The sequence below is a fragment of the Pongo abelii genome, chromosome 4 (genome assembly GCF_028885655.2).
Source record: "Pongo abelii isolate AG06213 chromosome 4, NHGRI_mPonAbe1-v2.0_pri, whole genome shotgun sequence".
Lineage (NCBI taxonomy): Eukaryota > Metazoa > Chordata > Mammalia > Primates > Hominidae > Pongo > Pongo abelii.
In genome coordinates this window covers 89,201,025-89,217,146 of record NC_071989.2, presented here as the reverse complement: position 1 = coordinate 89,217,146, position 16,122 = coordinate 89,201,025, and the positions used below count along the sequence as shown (strand labels likewise).

General features: G+C 36.5%; 1 protein-coding gene across 25 annotated transcripts in view; it reads left to right on the top strand.

The window, feature by feature from the left end:
* SSBP2 (single stranded DNA binding protein 2) overlaps positions 1 to 16,122 on the top strand; it is a 334,708-nt gene that overhangs the window by 134,896 nt on the left and 183,690 nt on the right. For 6 of the 25 annotated variants that reach the window (XM_054555701.2, XM_054555699.2, XM_063724169.1 and 3 more), the window contains one exon: positions 8,008 to 8,156. The exons of 17 other annotated variants lie outside the window; for them this stretch is intronic. In XM_054555701.2, the coding sequence (XP_054411676.1) occupies positions 8,145 to 8,156 (12 nt within the window). In that variant the 5' untranslated portion in view covers positions 8,008 to 8,144. Of the gene's footprint in view, positions 1 to 6,085; positions 6,416 to 8,007; positions 8,157 to 16,122 lie in introns of those variants that run through there. 2 more of the 25 variants (XM_054555702.2, XM_063724168.1) reach the window with 2 other exon arrangements.

Genomic DNA, 16,122 nt, shown 5'->3' with positions numbered 1-16,122 from the left:
AGCCCAGGGCTTTTATGGTCTCAGAATAGGGGAATGCATTCTGATTGGTTTGTGAGTACGCAAAAAAGGTTAAAACAAAGACACCACTCAAAGGTGGGCACAACAGTGTAAAAAACCAATTAGGGGAGGGTAGGTGTATGTAAAATCGTTGAATGCTGAGGATCAAGCAGAGAAAAATGTGCCAAATGGGAAGACAGATTCTCAATCTAGTCGTGGGTTTGACCTTTAGCTTGGCTTTCAGGCTTTAAACTGTCTTTGGCTTGGAGATGGGGTTTCATCAGGGATGCACTGTCACTTCTATCATTTGTTTATTAACTTTTGTTGAATACCTATTTATGTACAAATTATTTGGATTGAAGCTATGGGAGGTGCAAAGATTTATAAAAATTTCTCCCTTTAGGGGTTCATAATCTGTTTGGAAAGGTATATGAGCTGTGTACATCAAGAGTTAACTGCTATGAGTGTAATACAGATAATAACCCTATACTATATAGGTTTAAATGCTGCAAATGTGCACTGGCTTTTGAATGATGACTAGGATTTGGATAAGACAAGTGCTGAGGAAGGTATATCAGAGAAACTGGATGAAGTTGGAAAAATATAAGGTATATTTAAGGAACACTAAGCTGAGATGTTTAGAGTAGAAAAATCAAACACAATGTCAGTGCTTAGCTAACAGATGGTAGAATATTAAAACTGCAAGGAGATTGTGAAATTATCCCACTGAAAAGTGGTTTCACGCTGAAGTCCCTGAATTCCTGGAGTATTGTAGAAGGGCCATAGATGGTGCCTAGGAATGAGAGAACACCCAATCATAGAGGTTCTTGGCCTCCTTCTCTTTTAACCAAAGCATTTCAGTTCTCCTCTATCCAAATTCCTTCTATTTTCTCTTTCTAATTAAATTGAATCTCCATATAATCAGTTGCCCATGACACAAATGACTCTTCTTTTTATCCTCTTTATTCTTCTTTACCTCCAACTAGTTATCAAAACTTCCAAATCATTGCCTGAACGCTGTCTTTTCCTCTGTAATCCCACTTCAGATGCCTTAGGTAACGTCTTCATCATTTCCAAAAGCATTACAATAGCTATTTCTGCATCTGACTCAAACCCCCACCCCCATTCTAGAATTCTCAAGGGTTCTTGGTTAACTCTTGAGTAATAATTTTCATTAAAAAATCTTTTATTCATTTACAACATCTCAATCCATTACAGTTCAAAAACTTTTAAAAAGTTTGAAAACTGCTTGTTTTAGTCATTTGAATAGATAAGAAATTTGGTACCTGGAGAAGTTACGGACATGTCATTGTTTAAAGACTGAGTGTGGTTTAACCATGAAAATTTAGGTTTTCCAAATTTTCATTAGTACTTTTCCAACTACACTGGATGAAACTTTTGCTCCGTCTGCCATAGTCATTTTTTAGCATATTCAAAAAATAGCAAATTATATTTTAGGATGATGAATCTGAGGGCATAATGAGGACTGAAGAAAGGCAAGGACTAAAGGCCAACACAGTTAGGAGGCTATTCTAATAGTGTTGATATACGTGGAAAATTCAGCCCCTGAATTAAAATGGTGACTGACAAAATGGAAAATAATGAATGAGAATGAAGAAGAAAAGAGACTGTCTAGTTGTAAGTATTGAGGAAGAGAGAAAAATTAAAAACAATTTGTAATTAATGTGGCTGATCATATGAGACTTGTGATATGCTTAGCAGAAGTCTGAAATTAGGAAGGAAGAACATAGAGAAAGTGGATTAAGGGATAAGAGTGGGTTAAATTAATGAAGTGGTAAAGGTAAAATAAGAATTGAGGCCTGGGGATAGAAAGGTGTGAAAAAGGCTCACATTTAAGGGGTGATAGGAAGGACGAGACTAGCATGAAAACAAGGGAAAATACAACTCAGTGAGAGGTAAATACTTATCGCACTAGGTAGACTGACTTGGATAGCATAACTGTTATGTTCTGTAACCCAGTCCATTTCCCAAAGCTGTTCACTGTTTCAGAATGCTTCCAGCTTGAACTCTGCATCCCAAGGCAACTAATTTGTTTGGTGTGAACATAATATCTTGAGTACCTAAAATATTCAAAAGCTGTTTGTGGTTGTTGAAGCAAGACTTCAGACTCAAACTATGTCAATGGCTGAATGATTTTTATAGGGCACAATTTCATTTTAGAAAGTAGTCAAGTATTGTATAAGGGGGACAACTGGATTCAAATTTAGGAAAAAAAATTAAATGGACTTAAATGATCCATGGCTTCTTCCAGAAGTTTTGGAAGCTTAGATTAATAGGTAGGGAAATCTCTCAACATATTAGCCCTTTCTTCATTGTAGCTATGTTTTAGCAAGCATGTATTGAATTACCAGTTAAGAGCAGTGTAAAAATTCTCATACCTTAGGGAGGTAAGCATATTTAAAGACTGTAAAAATACATCATGTTCAATTTGATAGCCTAGTGGTTTGTACTTAATTGGCACTCAATAAATATTTGATGAAAGAATGGCTGGATAAATGAAAGAATGTACATTCTTCAGGCATACTATTTCTGAATGAGATGCCCCGAATTCTGCGGGAACATTGTACCACTCTTATGTGATTCTTTCAGTATTACTTCTTGCTTTCCTTTGATTATTATCTTGTCCTGTTTATCACCTTAGCTCATCCCTCATTCTCATCATTATCCTATTTTTGCCATCCCTAAGATAGATATGAGAAGGGAAAATAAAGGAAAATATCTTAGAAATGAGGTCATATTATAGTTTTTATTATGGACAAAAGCCCAAATACATAAAGGAAATAGAAAGTCTTCAGATATCACAAAATGACTTCTATCTTCTTTACAATAGTACACCTTAATTCAGTGTGTATATTAGAAACTATGGGGATATTTTCCATATGCAAATCTTATCACAAATCTTATCATAGCCGTAATACACAAGGCTGGCTTTTTACTTTTTGCTCCAGCCTGGAATATCCTTGTGAAACAACATTGGGAGCTTGCTATAAGTTAATTCTGTGGAACCTATTTCATCATAGGCCACCTACCTATATAGCCTTATCTTTTCCAGACCAGGAATATAACCACTGATCTTTTCTTTCTGTTGTCAATTTTTCCTCTCACAGGCCTGTGCCTTTCTTTATGTGTAGGATTCTAACTTCATTCACTACAGAGAAATACAAGAGGTAGAAATAACACTGGGAAGGCTAAAGAGGATTGGGAATCTCAACAAAATTTTATATTTGGAGTATAAATGGAAGCTACCTGTTTTGGTCTCCACATTGACATTCTTATTTATTTATTTATTTAGGAAGTTATGGGGAGAGTCAAGTGGGTGGGGCATTGTAAGTTCCCAAGTCATTGTAAGAATGATTTAGAATATATTCTTGCTTAATTTCTATCTTGTCTGGATGAGCATTCAGACAACTTTGAGTTCAGACCAAGATAGGATTGACCTGGCACCACTGCTAGGTCTGGTAGAACTTGTGGTGTCCTTGGAGCCCTCTTACTTTCTAAATGGTCTCTGTGGGAGGTCACAATGAATGGGAGAGCACTTTCCTAGCTGATCTCAGAGGTTCTCCCAGCTATTCAGCTGCCTTTTACTGCTTAGTTTTCATCAGCTTTTCACTTGCTGGGTCTTTCAGACTAATTCTACCTTTGAGAGAAACTAGGCTTTTGTGTTATTGAATGTTTGGGTTTAGTTTCCTCAGTGCCTGTGAGGTTTTAATAGGAGGTGTTACTTAGGGAACTTTCCTGCTTTTTAATACTAGTTTCCTTCAGTTACTCTTAGCCAGCTCCTAGATTTTCCTGGGTCAAAATTGTGCATCTAGTTGGATGAATTTCTCTTTCTTATCTGAGAGATGCTCATTTCCAGAATAAAATGATTCATGCCTTTCCTCAGGGACCAACCTGTTTGGATCTGTTTCCCAGATACTCTTTGAATCTGTTCTCAACCGTTTTTCCCCCATTTAAATTCTATTAAACAGTAGTCAACCTTAACAATTTCCACCAGTGGGAAAAGTTAGATTTTCTTCTAATATTTCTGCTTCTGCCTCTGAAAGCTCTCCTGTCATTCAGGGGAAAACCAAGCTCTGCCTCTATAGTGAGTACTATCCCAGTGAAATTACGAGGCTGGCTTTCAGTGCTTTGCCTGGTTTGCTTTTCATTCAAACTACTAAGTTAAAATGTTTTTCCCTTCTTTTTTCTTAATTTTTGAAGTGTTAAAGTAATAGCAAGACTAAATTGAAACAAATAAATTATCTCAGAAGATAAAATTTTCCGCTTATTTTAGGAAGTTTATGAAGTGATAATTGTATATAGTAATTCAAACATATGTATAGTTCTTATGGGTTTTTAGCCCCTGTCTGGTGCAAAGGGCAGCAGTTGCTTACCTCACTCATATTGAAAGACTAGAATATTAGTAAAGGGAGATGGGTAGGGAACTAGAGTTGATTTATTTAATTTAGATTGTTAAAGAAATTTAGGACTTTTTAAAGTTGAACTGCAATTCCTGTGTAGCCCTTTAATTTTTTTGTACTGATAATGGAAGTTAATTAGAAATCTAAAGAAGGAATAATTTATCATGTCATTAAATATTTCTAGAAAAAAAGTTTGTGCATATTTTTTCTTGAGTAAAGTATAAGAAGATAGACACTGACTTATTTTACTATAGTGGTGCTGTCAAGAATAAGAGCATAAGAACTCTGTTGAGGGAGTCAATGAACTGAATCAGTTAAAACAGATTTAGAAGGGTAAACAGTAATTCAGTTTAGGGTTTTAATTTTTGTAGTTTAGATATTCTAAGCTAGTAGGGAAAATACTTTTTAATTAAACTGGTCCAAAATATTTAAAAATAAGCAAGAAGTAAATTTTTGTGAAATTTGACATCTTTGGGGAGTTTCAATTAACAAATTTCTCAACTAATATTTTCATTTTCAATGGAAAATACACTATCTTATAACATATTACATGTTCAATAATGTCTAAAATTATCTTATCCCTTAGTGCCTCTAAAACATATGAAACATTTAAGTTTTAAAGAAATTAAGATTTTATTATGTATTATGAATTGAAACACTTAATTTTTAAGGTCTTTGCTGCCGCTTTACCTGGAAGTGACATCGTGGTAGCCTTGTGGCCAAATTGAACTTACTCTGGATATTAAAAATGTAAGCAAGACTGTGCAAGCTGATACATCATATTTATATTTGACAGATAATTAGTTTATACAGTTTAAATTACCATACCTATCTTTTTTTTTTTTTCTCCATGGGGGAATAAAAGATTTTTGTTTGTCTTGGATCAGCTAAAAATTTTTAGAATGCAGAAGGATAAATTGGAAATTGCTCCCTACTAGTCATGTCCAATAATTCTAGAAAGTACCTCACTCCCATTTTCATATTAAAGTTGATTTTCTCATGGGTTTTTCTACCATTACTTTAATGTGGTCAGTACAAAGCACACCACATTTTGGCTAACTTAGTTGATGATGATGTGATAAGACTGAGTGTAAACATTTAAGAATTTCTTTTCAGGTTACATGTCAAGTGATTTGGCAGGAAAAATCTTGTTCTTTTTTGCTATATAAACACAGCATAGGACCATTGTAGAAAAAAAAAAAAAAGAAAATTCATGAAGCCATCACTATAGCTATTCCAGCAGGCATGAAAACCTTTTATCTCATGTAAATGAGATTCCTAAAGAACTTTACAATGATCCACTTCCCCTTAATGCATAGTAAATGTATAATTTTTATTTATGATTTTCTTTATAACATTTTCTTTTCACTTGCCTGTATTTTTCTAAGTAGTCTGCTCCCCTGTTATACTTCTTGGAATGTCAGTAGTACAGAGTTTAATATAACATGTATTTTTTCCCTCAGTGCAAGGTGGTCAATTATTTTCAATGATGGTTTGCATGTATTTTCTTATTAGGCTCAAATTTTGTTTGCGTAAATTGTTTAGAAACACTAAACTATTCAGAAGGACATTCAGAACCTTATTTGTATATGCTCATTGTATTTTTCAAAATTATAGTTTTGAGACCATAGAACTATTTTTTATAAAATTTAACTAGTAAAAACACAATAAGGATTCAGATAATTCATCATAAGAGGTGAACCTAATAACGAATAGTTGTCATAATTTTCTAGTATCTTTTGATAAATGATTTTAGTACATTGTTTTTATGGTATGTATTACTGTCACTTTAGAATAGTTGTCATTAGTTTAAGCCTCAACAGTTTTTACCTTGAGCCTGATCAGTATTTTCATATCCATTGTGACTTTTTACCTTTTCCAAAGATGGTGACAGTACCTGCCGTGCAACATGCTCTTCTGCAATGTGATCATGCCAGTCTATTGAATCTAGGCTGGTCTTAATGACTTGCTTGTAATAGAATGGAGTGGAAGTGATGGTATGTAACTTCTGAGGCTGGGTCAGAAGAAGCCTTGAGGCTTCTTCCCTGGTCTCTTGGAATGCTTTCTGGCTGTGCCTTCTTGGGATGCTCTGTCTTAAAACCATTCACCATTCTGTGGTAAGTCCAGTCTCAAATAAACAGTTTAAGCCTTCCAGTAACGTGAGCCTAGCCTTCTAATCATCTGAGCCTGGGTACTAGCCACCTGAGTGGAGAAACCCCTGGCAGTTTGCGTCTTCACAAATGAGCAGACATTATGGAGTCTGCAGACAGTCATTATTATCTCCGTTCATTGTCCAGAGTCCTAAACTGGAGAACCCATGAGCATAATAAAAGGTTATTTATTTCTACCACTAAGTTTGGGATGGTCTGTTATACAGCAATAGATAATCATAACAGAATTTAATATTGGAAGTGGGGTGTTGCTGTAACAAAACCTAAAGTGCATGGGACCAGCTGGTGGGTGGAAAGACTGTTCATGAAGCTTGGAAGGGACTCATGGAGACTGATGGTGAGGGATTGAAAGACAGTAATGACAGTGTTATTTGATACTGGTGGAAGTAAGAAGATCTCTGTGATCTAGTGGTAGCAAATTTTGTAAAACCATCACCCAGGGTAACATGGAAAATAGAAAATGAACCAGTGGACCACTAATGAAATTATGGATTGGCAAAGGAGATTCCCAGGCAGAATATCTAAAGTGTCAGCTGTTTCTTTCAGCCCTGTCTCATGATATATGGATAGAGAAAACTGAGCTAAAAACGGAATTCTTGTTTTGAAACAAAGGGTTCTCAAGCAAAAAAGGGCCTCAGAACAAAGGTCAAATGCAGACCAGAGTTAGGAAAATGCGGTCTCAGGGCAGAGATGAAACTAAGGTGTAACTATAAAACCTTTGTTAAGTACTCAAAGATTTGAGGTGGTACCTCATAGAACCTTTCAGACACACAAAAGGCCATCCAAGTATCTTTAGGTCATGCCTCCTAGTTCCTCTCTGTTAAACAAAAGGGCTTCTAATAATCTTAAGGGCTTTATTCCACAGCAGTCTCACAGGAAGCCCATGGTAGAGAAGGACTTCTGCCTGAATGAGTGGATTTATAAATTGATGCATAGAAACCTATAAAGTTTTAAAAATAATTATATTTATAAATTGATGCATAGAAACCTATAACATTTTTAAAAGAATTATATCAGTCTGGACTAAGAGGGACCAAGACAACACAAATTGAAAAGAGGCTGTTGGATCCCTGAACTTCTGTAGGCAGAAAACAAGCTGAGAAACTCAGTGGCAAACATGGGCTACTTTTTTTATGGAAACGGAAGCATGACTCAGATGGAGGAAACAAGAAGCTAGCAAGCAGGGCCCAGAACACAGAGAGGTACTTTCACTGAGTAGGACTGGGCTCTGATCAAGGTACTGGTTACATGTGTCCTTCTGGATATCAGAATTACTATAAACTGGTAACATTGACATGCTTCCTATCTCCTCCTAGGCACCAGCCACCTTTTTGAAAGGGAGTATCTATTGCAATTATCTTGTCCCTGAATAACTAGGTGTTTTGGATATGTGGGAGGCAGATAATTTGTCTCTTTAGTTCACAGGTCTTCAGATTGAGAGGAATGGTACTTCACGTGCAGTACCCAAGAACTTCATTTGCATCTTAACCTGATTTAGGTGATTAGATCCTGGACTTTGAACTAATGCTGTAATTAGGAAGATGCTTTGGTGATTATGGGGACGGGGGTGAGTATATTTTATATTGGGATGGTTGTGAATTATTGTGGTCACAGAGCAAATTCTGCCGGATTGACATGTTTTATTAAACTTTTTACTTTGAGGTAATTGTAGATTCACATGCAGTTGTAAGAAATAATACAAAGAGATCTCATGTACCTTTTCCCTAGTTCCCCCAATGGTAATATATTGCAAAACTCCAGTATAATAACTGTACCAGGATATTGACCTTGATATAATCTACTGATCTTATTCACATTTTCCCAGTTTTACTTATACTTGTGTATTTATTTAGTTTAAATACTTGTGTGTGTATTTAGTTTTGTGTGATTTTTATCATATATGTAAGTTTATAAATCCACTACCTGAGTCAAGATACAGAACCACAAGGATCCTCCTGTTGCTCTTTTATATTCACAGCCGCCTTACCAACTTGATCCTAACCCCTACCTGATTGATTTTTATTACAGTGTTAGCTCACATTATAAATGTAGATACACTTAGAAAAAATGTAATGTATGTTATATACAGGAATGTGTTATTAAATTGAGTCATGGAAATTACGAACAAAGCCTTCCATTTAGAGATATATAATGGTTGACTTTTCCAAATTGAGAATTTATCTGTTAATAAACAACTAGTATACTGGTAAAAACAAATTAAGCTTACTATTTTTCGCTGCTGTTCAGAATGGTTTAAAGCACTGATATAAGTACTTCATGTCAATTACACTATTGGGTAATAGTGCAATGCCTTTTGCTTTCGTATATAAGAGTATACCCTAAATGATGAAATTTTTATTCTATATTGTTTAGCATATTCAGTCAAAAGTAACCAACTGAAAAGTTATAAGGAAGACATTTCTAAAGGAAAGAATTGCCTTTCTGTATTACTTGAATATTTATTCTACTTTATTATTTTGTTGCTATAGTAAGAAAAATAGGTAAAAATCACTTGCAAGGAATTTAGTGTTTTTCCTTTAGATGGTTTTTATTTTAAAATTTTTGTTATCAAATTATTTCTGGCTTCTCCTTCCCTTTTTTCATTTATCTTAGGTATTCAGTTCTTTACATTTTTTTCCTGTGATTCTGAATTCTTTATCACAATGCCAGAATTATTATGGAACATTAGTATGAATTTTCTTTTCTTTCTTTCTTTTTTTTTTTGAGACAGAGTCTTGCTCTATTGCCCAGGCTAGAGTGCAGTGGTGTGGTCTCAACTCATTGCAACCTCCACCTCCTGGGTTCAAGTGATTCTTCTGCCTCAGCCTCCTGGGTTAGCTGGAACTACAGGCATGCGCCACCACGCCCAATTAATTTTTGTATTTTTAGTAGAGACAGGGTTTCACCATACTGGCCAGGCTGGTCTCGAACTCCTGACCTCATGATCCGCCCGCCTTGGCCTCCCAAAGTGCTGGGATTACAGGCGTGAGCCACCACACCCAGCCTTATTTTCTAACTAAAATGTGTGTAGGATCTTTAGCTTTGTAAAGCTTTAGGTGTTGTATGCATTATTTGTGATCCACAGGTAGAAATATCTAAAAATTATTATTACATATTATTGATGTTATTTCTAGCATTTAATCTACATCTTCTGTTACATTTAACAAGGCAGTTAGACCATCTTAATCACCCTCTTTTAAAAATTTGCTTTTTCTTTAATTAAAAAAATAACATTTATTGGCATTGCCAGGCGCAAGCCTAGGTGTCAAAGAGACAGAAATAAAACAGAGTCCAGACTCTAAGAAGACTCTAATAAGGGAGACAAGACAACAGATAATTACAATAAAATGTGCCCTAACAGAAAAACACAGCATATTGTGGAAACATTTGTTGAGGGTGAATGTTAAATTTAGCCTGCAGAGGTGAAGGAAGGCTTCCAGGAGGAGCTTAGGAGGAGTTCAGAATTTGTTGAGCTTCATGAATGCAGAAAAATTGAGGCCTCATTCCCCTCTGCGTCCACACTACCTGCTATAACGGCCAGAATATAGTGGGCCCTCGATACATATTTAATGATTATTGAAAAAGCAGAGATGTCAGAGCTGAATTTTGAAGGAAGGTTTTGGAGTCAGTTGAGTGAAAGAACGCTGTTTTAGACAGAGGGAACAGCGTGTGCAAAGGCACGTGTCCTTGGTAAAATCCCTTCCTGAGCCTGAGACCCTCAGACTTTACCAAGGACAATCAATCTCAATCAGTTTCTCCCTCTTTCTCTCTAGAATCAGCGGACTGTGACTACTGTCTGTTGTTTCCAAGCAAATTCCTGCAAGGAATTCTGTGGCTCCTCCCAGAAGCTAGATAATAAAACATATAGTATTTTTTTAAATCTCTGTGAAAAGGCTACCTTGGGCTAAAAATATTGCTTGTTTCTTTTGTTAAAAATGTTTTTATCAAAGAATAGGGGAAAAATAGAAACTTGCTCTTTTCAGAGCTGAAGAGCCTAAGAATGATATAATTGGATTCACCATTGACTCTTAATTAATGATATGTGAGTATTGTGATTGGTTAACATCCTTAGCTCACAATTTCTTGCCTGGGAAAAAAAGAGGTTGGGTATTCGTCATCCTTCCCAGTGGTCCCACTGGCAGAGACTCAGTTTCAGTTATCAGGTAGTCCTTTTGCTTATACATCCCCAAATGCCAATTCCGCTGTGGGGTTCAGGGCCCTTAGATGATTTAAGACTGTTACTCTTCCCAGAATTATAAAGGCAGTGATGGTAATACTAGGTTATTGCTTCATACTGCACTAAAGAATAAAGGCAGAGTCAGATTTTTTGCATTTTTCACAGGAGAGGAATTAGTTTTTTTTAATTAAGAATCAAAGTAGGGTCTAGCCCAGAGGGAAGCATATTTGGGTTTGGTAAATCATAAACCATTATAGAATGAAGACTAAGTATGCCATTTTAAAGGTTTTCTTGCTGCTTGACATGGCTAGAACAAAAGATATGAGGGAGAATGCTGTGAGATAAGACTGGATGAACAGGCAGAGCCTGGATCAGAGAGGATTTGAGGACCCAATTAAGAAGTTTTGATTTTCCTTCAGGGCAAATGGGAACAGATAGGGATTTTGACTTCACAGAGGGAGCAACATGATCAGATTTGTACTTTATAAAAATCCACTCCAGTATCAATAAGAAGGGTGGGTTGGAGGAAGCAAAACTGGAGGTAAGGATGTGTATAGACCATTGTTCTACTTTATGTTTGCATAACAAACTATCCCCAAACAGTAATGATATAAAGTAATCATTTATTGTGCTTACGGATTCTTTGATCCAGATATTCAGACAGGATGTAGTAGGGAAGGCTTGTCTCTTCTCCATGATATTTGATTCTTCTCTATTTCTTTGCATTTTTGAAAGGTGCTTTCCCTGAGTATAGAATTCTCAGTTAGCCTTTTTGTTTATTTTAGTACTTCAAAGGTATCACTCCATTGTGTTCTGTATGGCAAATTTTATAAGAAGTTTGTGGTAATTCCTATCATTGTTCCTCTGTATGTAATACGTCTTTTTGAAAAATTTTATGACTGTCAAGATTTTCTTTTTGTCTTAGGGGAATTTAATATGAAATATCTTGGTGTGATTTTGTTCCTTGCTTGATATTTTCTGAGTAAGTTGGATCTGTAGTTTATCATCTTTTATTAATTTTGGAAAATTCTCAGTTATTATGTCTTAAAGTATTTTTTCTGTCCTTTTTTAAATTTATTTTATTATCATTTTTTAATTTTATTATTATTATACTTTAAGTTTTAGGGTACATGTGCATACCATGCAGGTTAGTTACATATGTATACATGTGCCATGTTGGTGTGCTGCACCCATTAACTCATCATTTCACATTAGGTATATCTCCTAATGCTATCCCTCCCCCTCCCCCCACCCCACAACAGTCCCCGGTGTGTGATGATGTTCCCCTTGCTGTGTCCATGTGTTCTCATTGTTCATTTCCCACCTATGAGTGAGAACATGCGGTGTTTGGTTTTTTGTCCTTGTGATAGTTTGCTGAGAATGATGGTTTCCAGTTTCATCCATGTCCCTATAAAGGACATGAACTCATCATTTTTTATGGCTGCATAGTATTCCATGGTGTATATGTGCCACATTTTCTTAATCCAGTCTACCATTGTTGGACATTTAGGTTGGTTCCAAGTCTTTGCTATTGTGAATAGTGCCACTATAAACATACGTGTGCATGTGTCTTTATAGCAGCATGATTTATAATCCTTTGGGTATGTACCCACTAACGGGATGGATGGGTCAAATGATATTTCTAGTTCTAGATCCCCGAGGAATCACCACACTGACTTCCACAATGGTTGAACTAGTTTACAGTCCCACCAACAGTGTAAAAGTGTTCCTATTTCTCCACATCCTCTCCAGCACCTGTTGTTTCCTGACTTTTTAATGATTGCCATTCTAACTGGTGTGAGATGGTATCTCATTGTGATTTTGATTTGCATTTCTCTGATGGCCAGTGATGATGAGCATTTTTTCATGTGTTTTTTGGCTGCATAAATGTCTTCTTTTGAGAAGTGTCTGTTCATGTCCTTCGCCCACTTTTTGATGGGGTTGTTTGTTTTCTTATGTAAATTTGTTTGAGTTCATTGTAGATTCTGGATATTAGCCCTTTGTCAGATGAGTAGGTTGCAAAAATTTTCTTCCATTCAGGTTGCCTGAATTTTCTCCCAGCAGGTTGCCTATTCACTCTGATGGTAGTTTCTTTTGCTGTGCAGAAGCTCTTTAGTTTAATTAGATCCCATTTGTCAATTTTGGCTTTTGTTGCCGTTGCTTTTGGTGTTTTAGACATGAAGTCCTTGCTCATGCCTATGTCCTGAATGGTATTGCCTAGGTTTTTTTCTAGGGTTTTTATGGTTTTAGGTCTAACGTTTAAGTCTTTAATCCATCTTGAATTAATTTTTGTATAAGATGTAAGGAAGGGATCCAGTTTCAGCTTTCTACATATGGCTAGCCAGTTTTCCCAGCACCATTTATTAAATAGGGAATCCTTTCCCCTTTGCTTGTTTTTGTCAGGTTTGTCAAAGATCAGATAGTTGTAGATATGCGGCATTATTTCTGAGGGCTCTGTTCTGTTCCATTGATCTATATCTCTGTTTTGGTACCAGTAGCATGCTGTTTTGGTTGCTGTAGCCTTGTAGTATAGTTTGAAGTCAGGTAGCGTGATGCCTTCAGCTTTGTTCTTTTGGCTTAGGATTGACTTGGCGATGCGGGCTGTTTTTTGGTTCCATATGAACTTTAAAGTAGTTTTTTCCAATTCTGTGAAGAAAGTCATTGGTAGCTTGATGGGGACAGCATTGAATCTATAAATTACCTTGGGCAGTATGGCCACTTTCACGATATTGATTCTTCCTACCCATCAGCATGGAATATTCTTCCATTTCTTTGTATCCTCTTTTATTTCCTTGAACAGTGGAAATAGTTCTCCTTGAAGTTCTCCTTGAAGAGGTCCTTCACCTCCCTTGTAAGTTGGATTCCTAGGTATTTTATTCTCTTTGAAGCAATTGTGAATGGGAGTTCACTCATGATTTGGCTCTCTGTTTGTCTGTTATTGGTGTACAAGAATGCTTGTGATTTTTGTACATTGATTTTGTATCCTGAGACTTTGCTGAAGTTGCTTATCAGCTTGAGGAGATTTTGGGCTGAGACGATGGGGTTTTCTAGATATACAATCATGTCATCTGCAAACAGGGACAATTTGACTTCCTCTTTTCCTAATTGAATACCCTTTATTTCCTTCTCCTGCCTGATTGCCTGGCCAGAACGTCCAACACTACGTTGAATAGGAGTGGTGAGAAAGGGCATCCCTGTCTTGTGCCCATTTTGAAAGGGAATGCTTCCAGTTTTTGCCCATTCAGTGTGATATTGGCTGTGGGTTTGTCATAGATAGCTCTTATTATTTTGAGATACGTCCCATCAATACCTAATTTATTGAGAGTTTTTAGCATGAAGGTTGTTGAATTTTGTCAAAGGCCTTTTCTGCATCTATGGAGGTAATCATGTGGTTTTTGTCTTTGGTTCTGTTTATATGCTGGATTATGTTTATTGATGTGCGTATATTGAACCAGCCTTGCATCCCAGGGATGAAGCCCTCTTGATCGTGGTGGATAAGCTTTTTGATGTGCTGCTGGATTCGGTTTGCCAGTATTTTGTTGAGGATTTTTGCATCGATGTTCATCAAGGATATTGGTCTAAAATTCTCTTTTTTGGTTGTGTCTCCGCCTGGCTTTGGTATCAGGATGATGCTGGCCTCATAAAATGAGTTAGGGAGGATTCTCTTGTTTTCTATTGATTGGAATAGTTTCAGAAGGAATGGTACCAGCTCTTTTTTGTACCTCTGGTAGAATTCGGCTGTGAATCCATCTAGTCCTGGACTTTTTTTGGTTAGTAAGCTATTGATTATTGCCACAATTTCAGAGCCTGTTATTGGTCTATTCAGAGATTCAACTTCTTCCTGGTTTAGTCTTGGGTGGATGTATGTGTCCAGGAATTTATCCATTTCTTCTAGATTTTCTAGTTTATTTGCGTAGAGGTGTTTATAGTATTCTCTGATGGTAGTTTGTATTTCTGTGGGATCGGTGGTGATATCCCCTTTATCATTTTTTATTGTGTCTCTTTGATTCTTCTCTCTTTTCTTCTTTATTAGTCTTGCTAGTGGTCTATCAATTTTGTTGATATTTTCAAAAAACCAGCTCCTGGATTTATTAATTTTTTGAAGGGTTTTTTTGTGTCTCTATTTCCTTCAGTTCTGCTCTGATCTTAGTTATTTCTTGCCTTCTGCTAGCTTTTGAATGTGTTTGCTCTTGCTTCTCTAGTTCTTTTTTTTTTTTTTTATACTTTAAGTTTTAGCGTACATGTGCACAATGTGCAGGTTTGTTACATATGTATACATGTGCCATGTTGGTGTGTAGCACCCATTAACTCGTCATTTAGCATTAGGTATATCTCCTAATGCTATCCCTCCCCCCTCCCCCCTCCCCCCACCCCACAACAGTCCCCAGAGTGTGATGTTCCCCTTCCTATGTCCATGTGTTCTCATTGTTCATTTCCCACCTATGAGTGAGAACATGCGGTGTTTGGTTTTTTGTCCTTGCGATAGTTTACTGAGAATGATGATTTCCAATTTCATCCATGTCCCCACGAAGGACATGAACTCATCATTTTTTATGGCTGCATAGTATTCCATGGTGTATATGTGCCACATTTTCCTAATCCAGTCTGTCATTGTTGGACATTTGGGTTGGTTCCAAGTCTTTGCTATTGTGAATAGTGCCGCTATAAACATATGTGTGCATGTGTCTTTATAGCAGCATGATTTATATTCCTTTGGGTATATACCCACTAATAGGATGGCTGGGTCAGATGGTATTTCTAGTTCTAGATCCCTGAGGAATCGCCACACTGACTTCCACAAGGGTTGAACTAGTTTACAGTCCCACCAACAGTGGAAAAGTGTTCCTATTTCTCCACATCCTCTCCAGCACCTGTTGTTTCCTGACTTTTTAATGATTGCCATTCTAACTGGTGTGAGATGGTATCTCATTGTGGTTTTGATTTGCATTTCTCTGATGGCCAGTGATGGTGAGCATTTTTTCATGTGTTTTTTGGCTGCATAAATGTCTTCTTTTGAGAAGTGTCTGTTCATGTCCTTCACCCACTTTTTGATGGGGTTGTTTGTTTTTTTCTTGTAAATTTGTTTGAGTTCATTGCAGATTCTGGATATTCGCCCTTTGTCAGATGAGTAGGTTGCAAAAATTTTCTCCCATTTTGTAGGTTGCCTGTTCACTCTGATGGTAGTGTCTTTTAGCCAAAATTGACAAATGGGATCTAATTAAACTAAAGAGCTTCTGCACAGCTAAAGAAACTACCATCAGAGTTCTCTAGTTCTTTTAATTGTGATGTTAGGGTGTCAATTTTAGATCTTTCCTGCTTTATCTTGTGGGCATTTAGTGCTATAAATTTCCCTCTA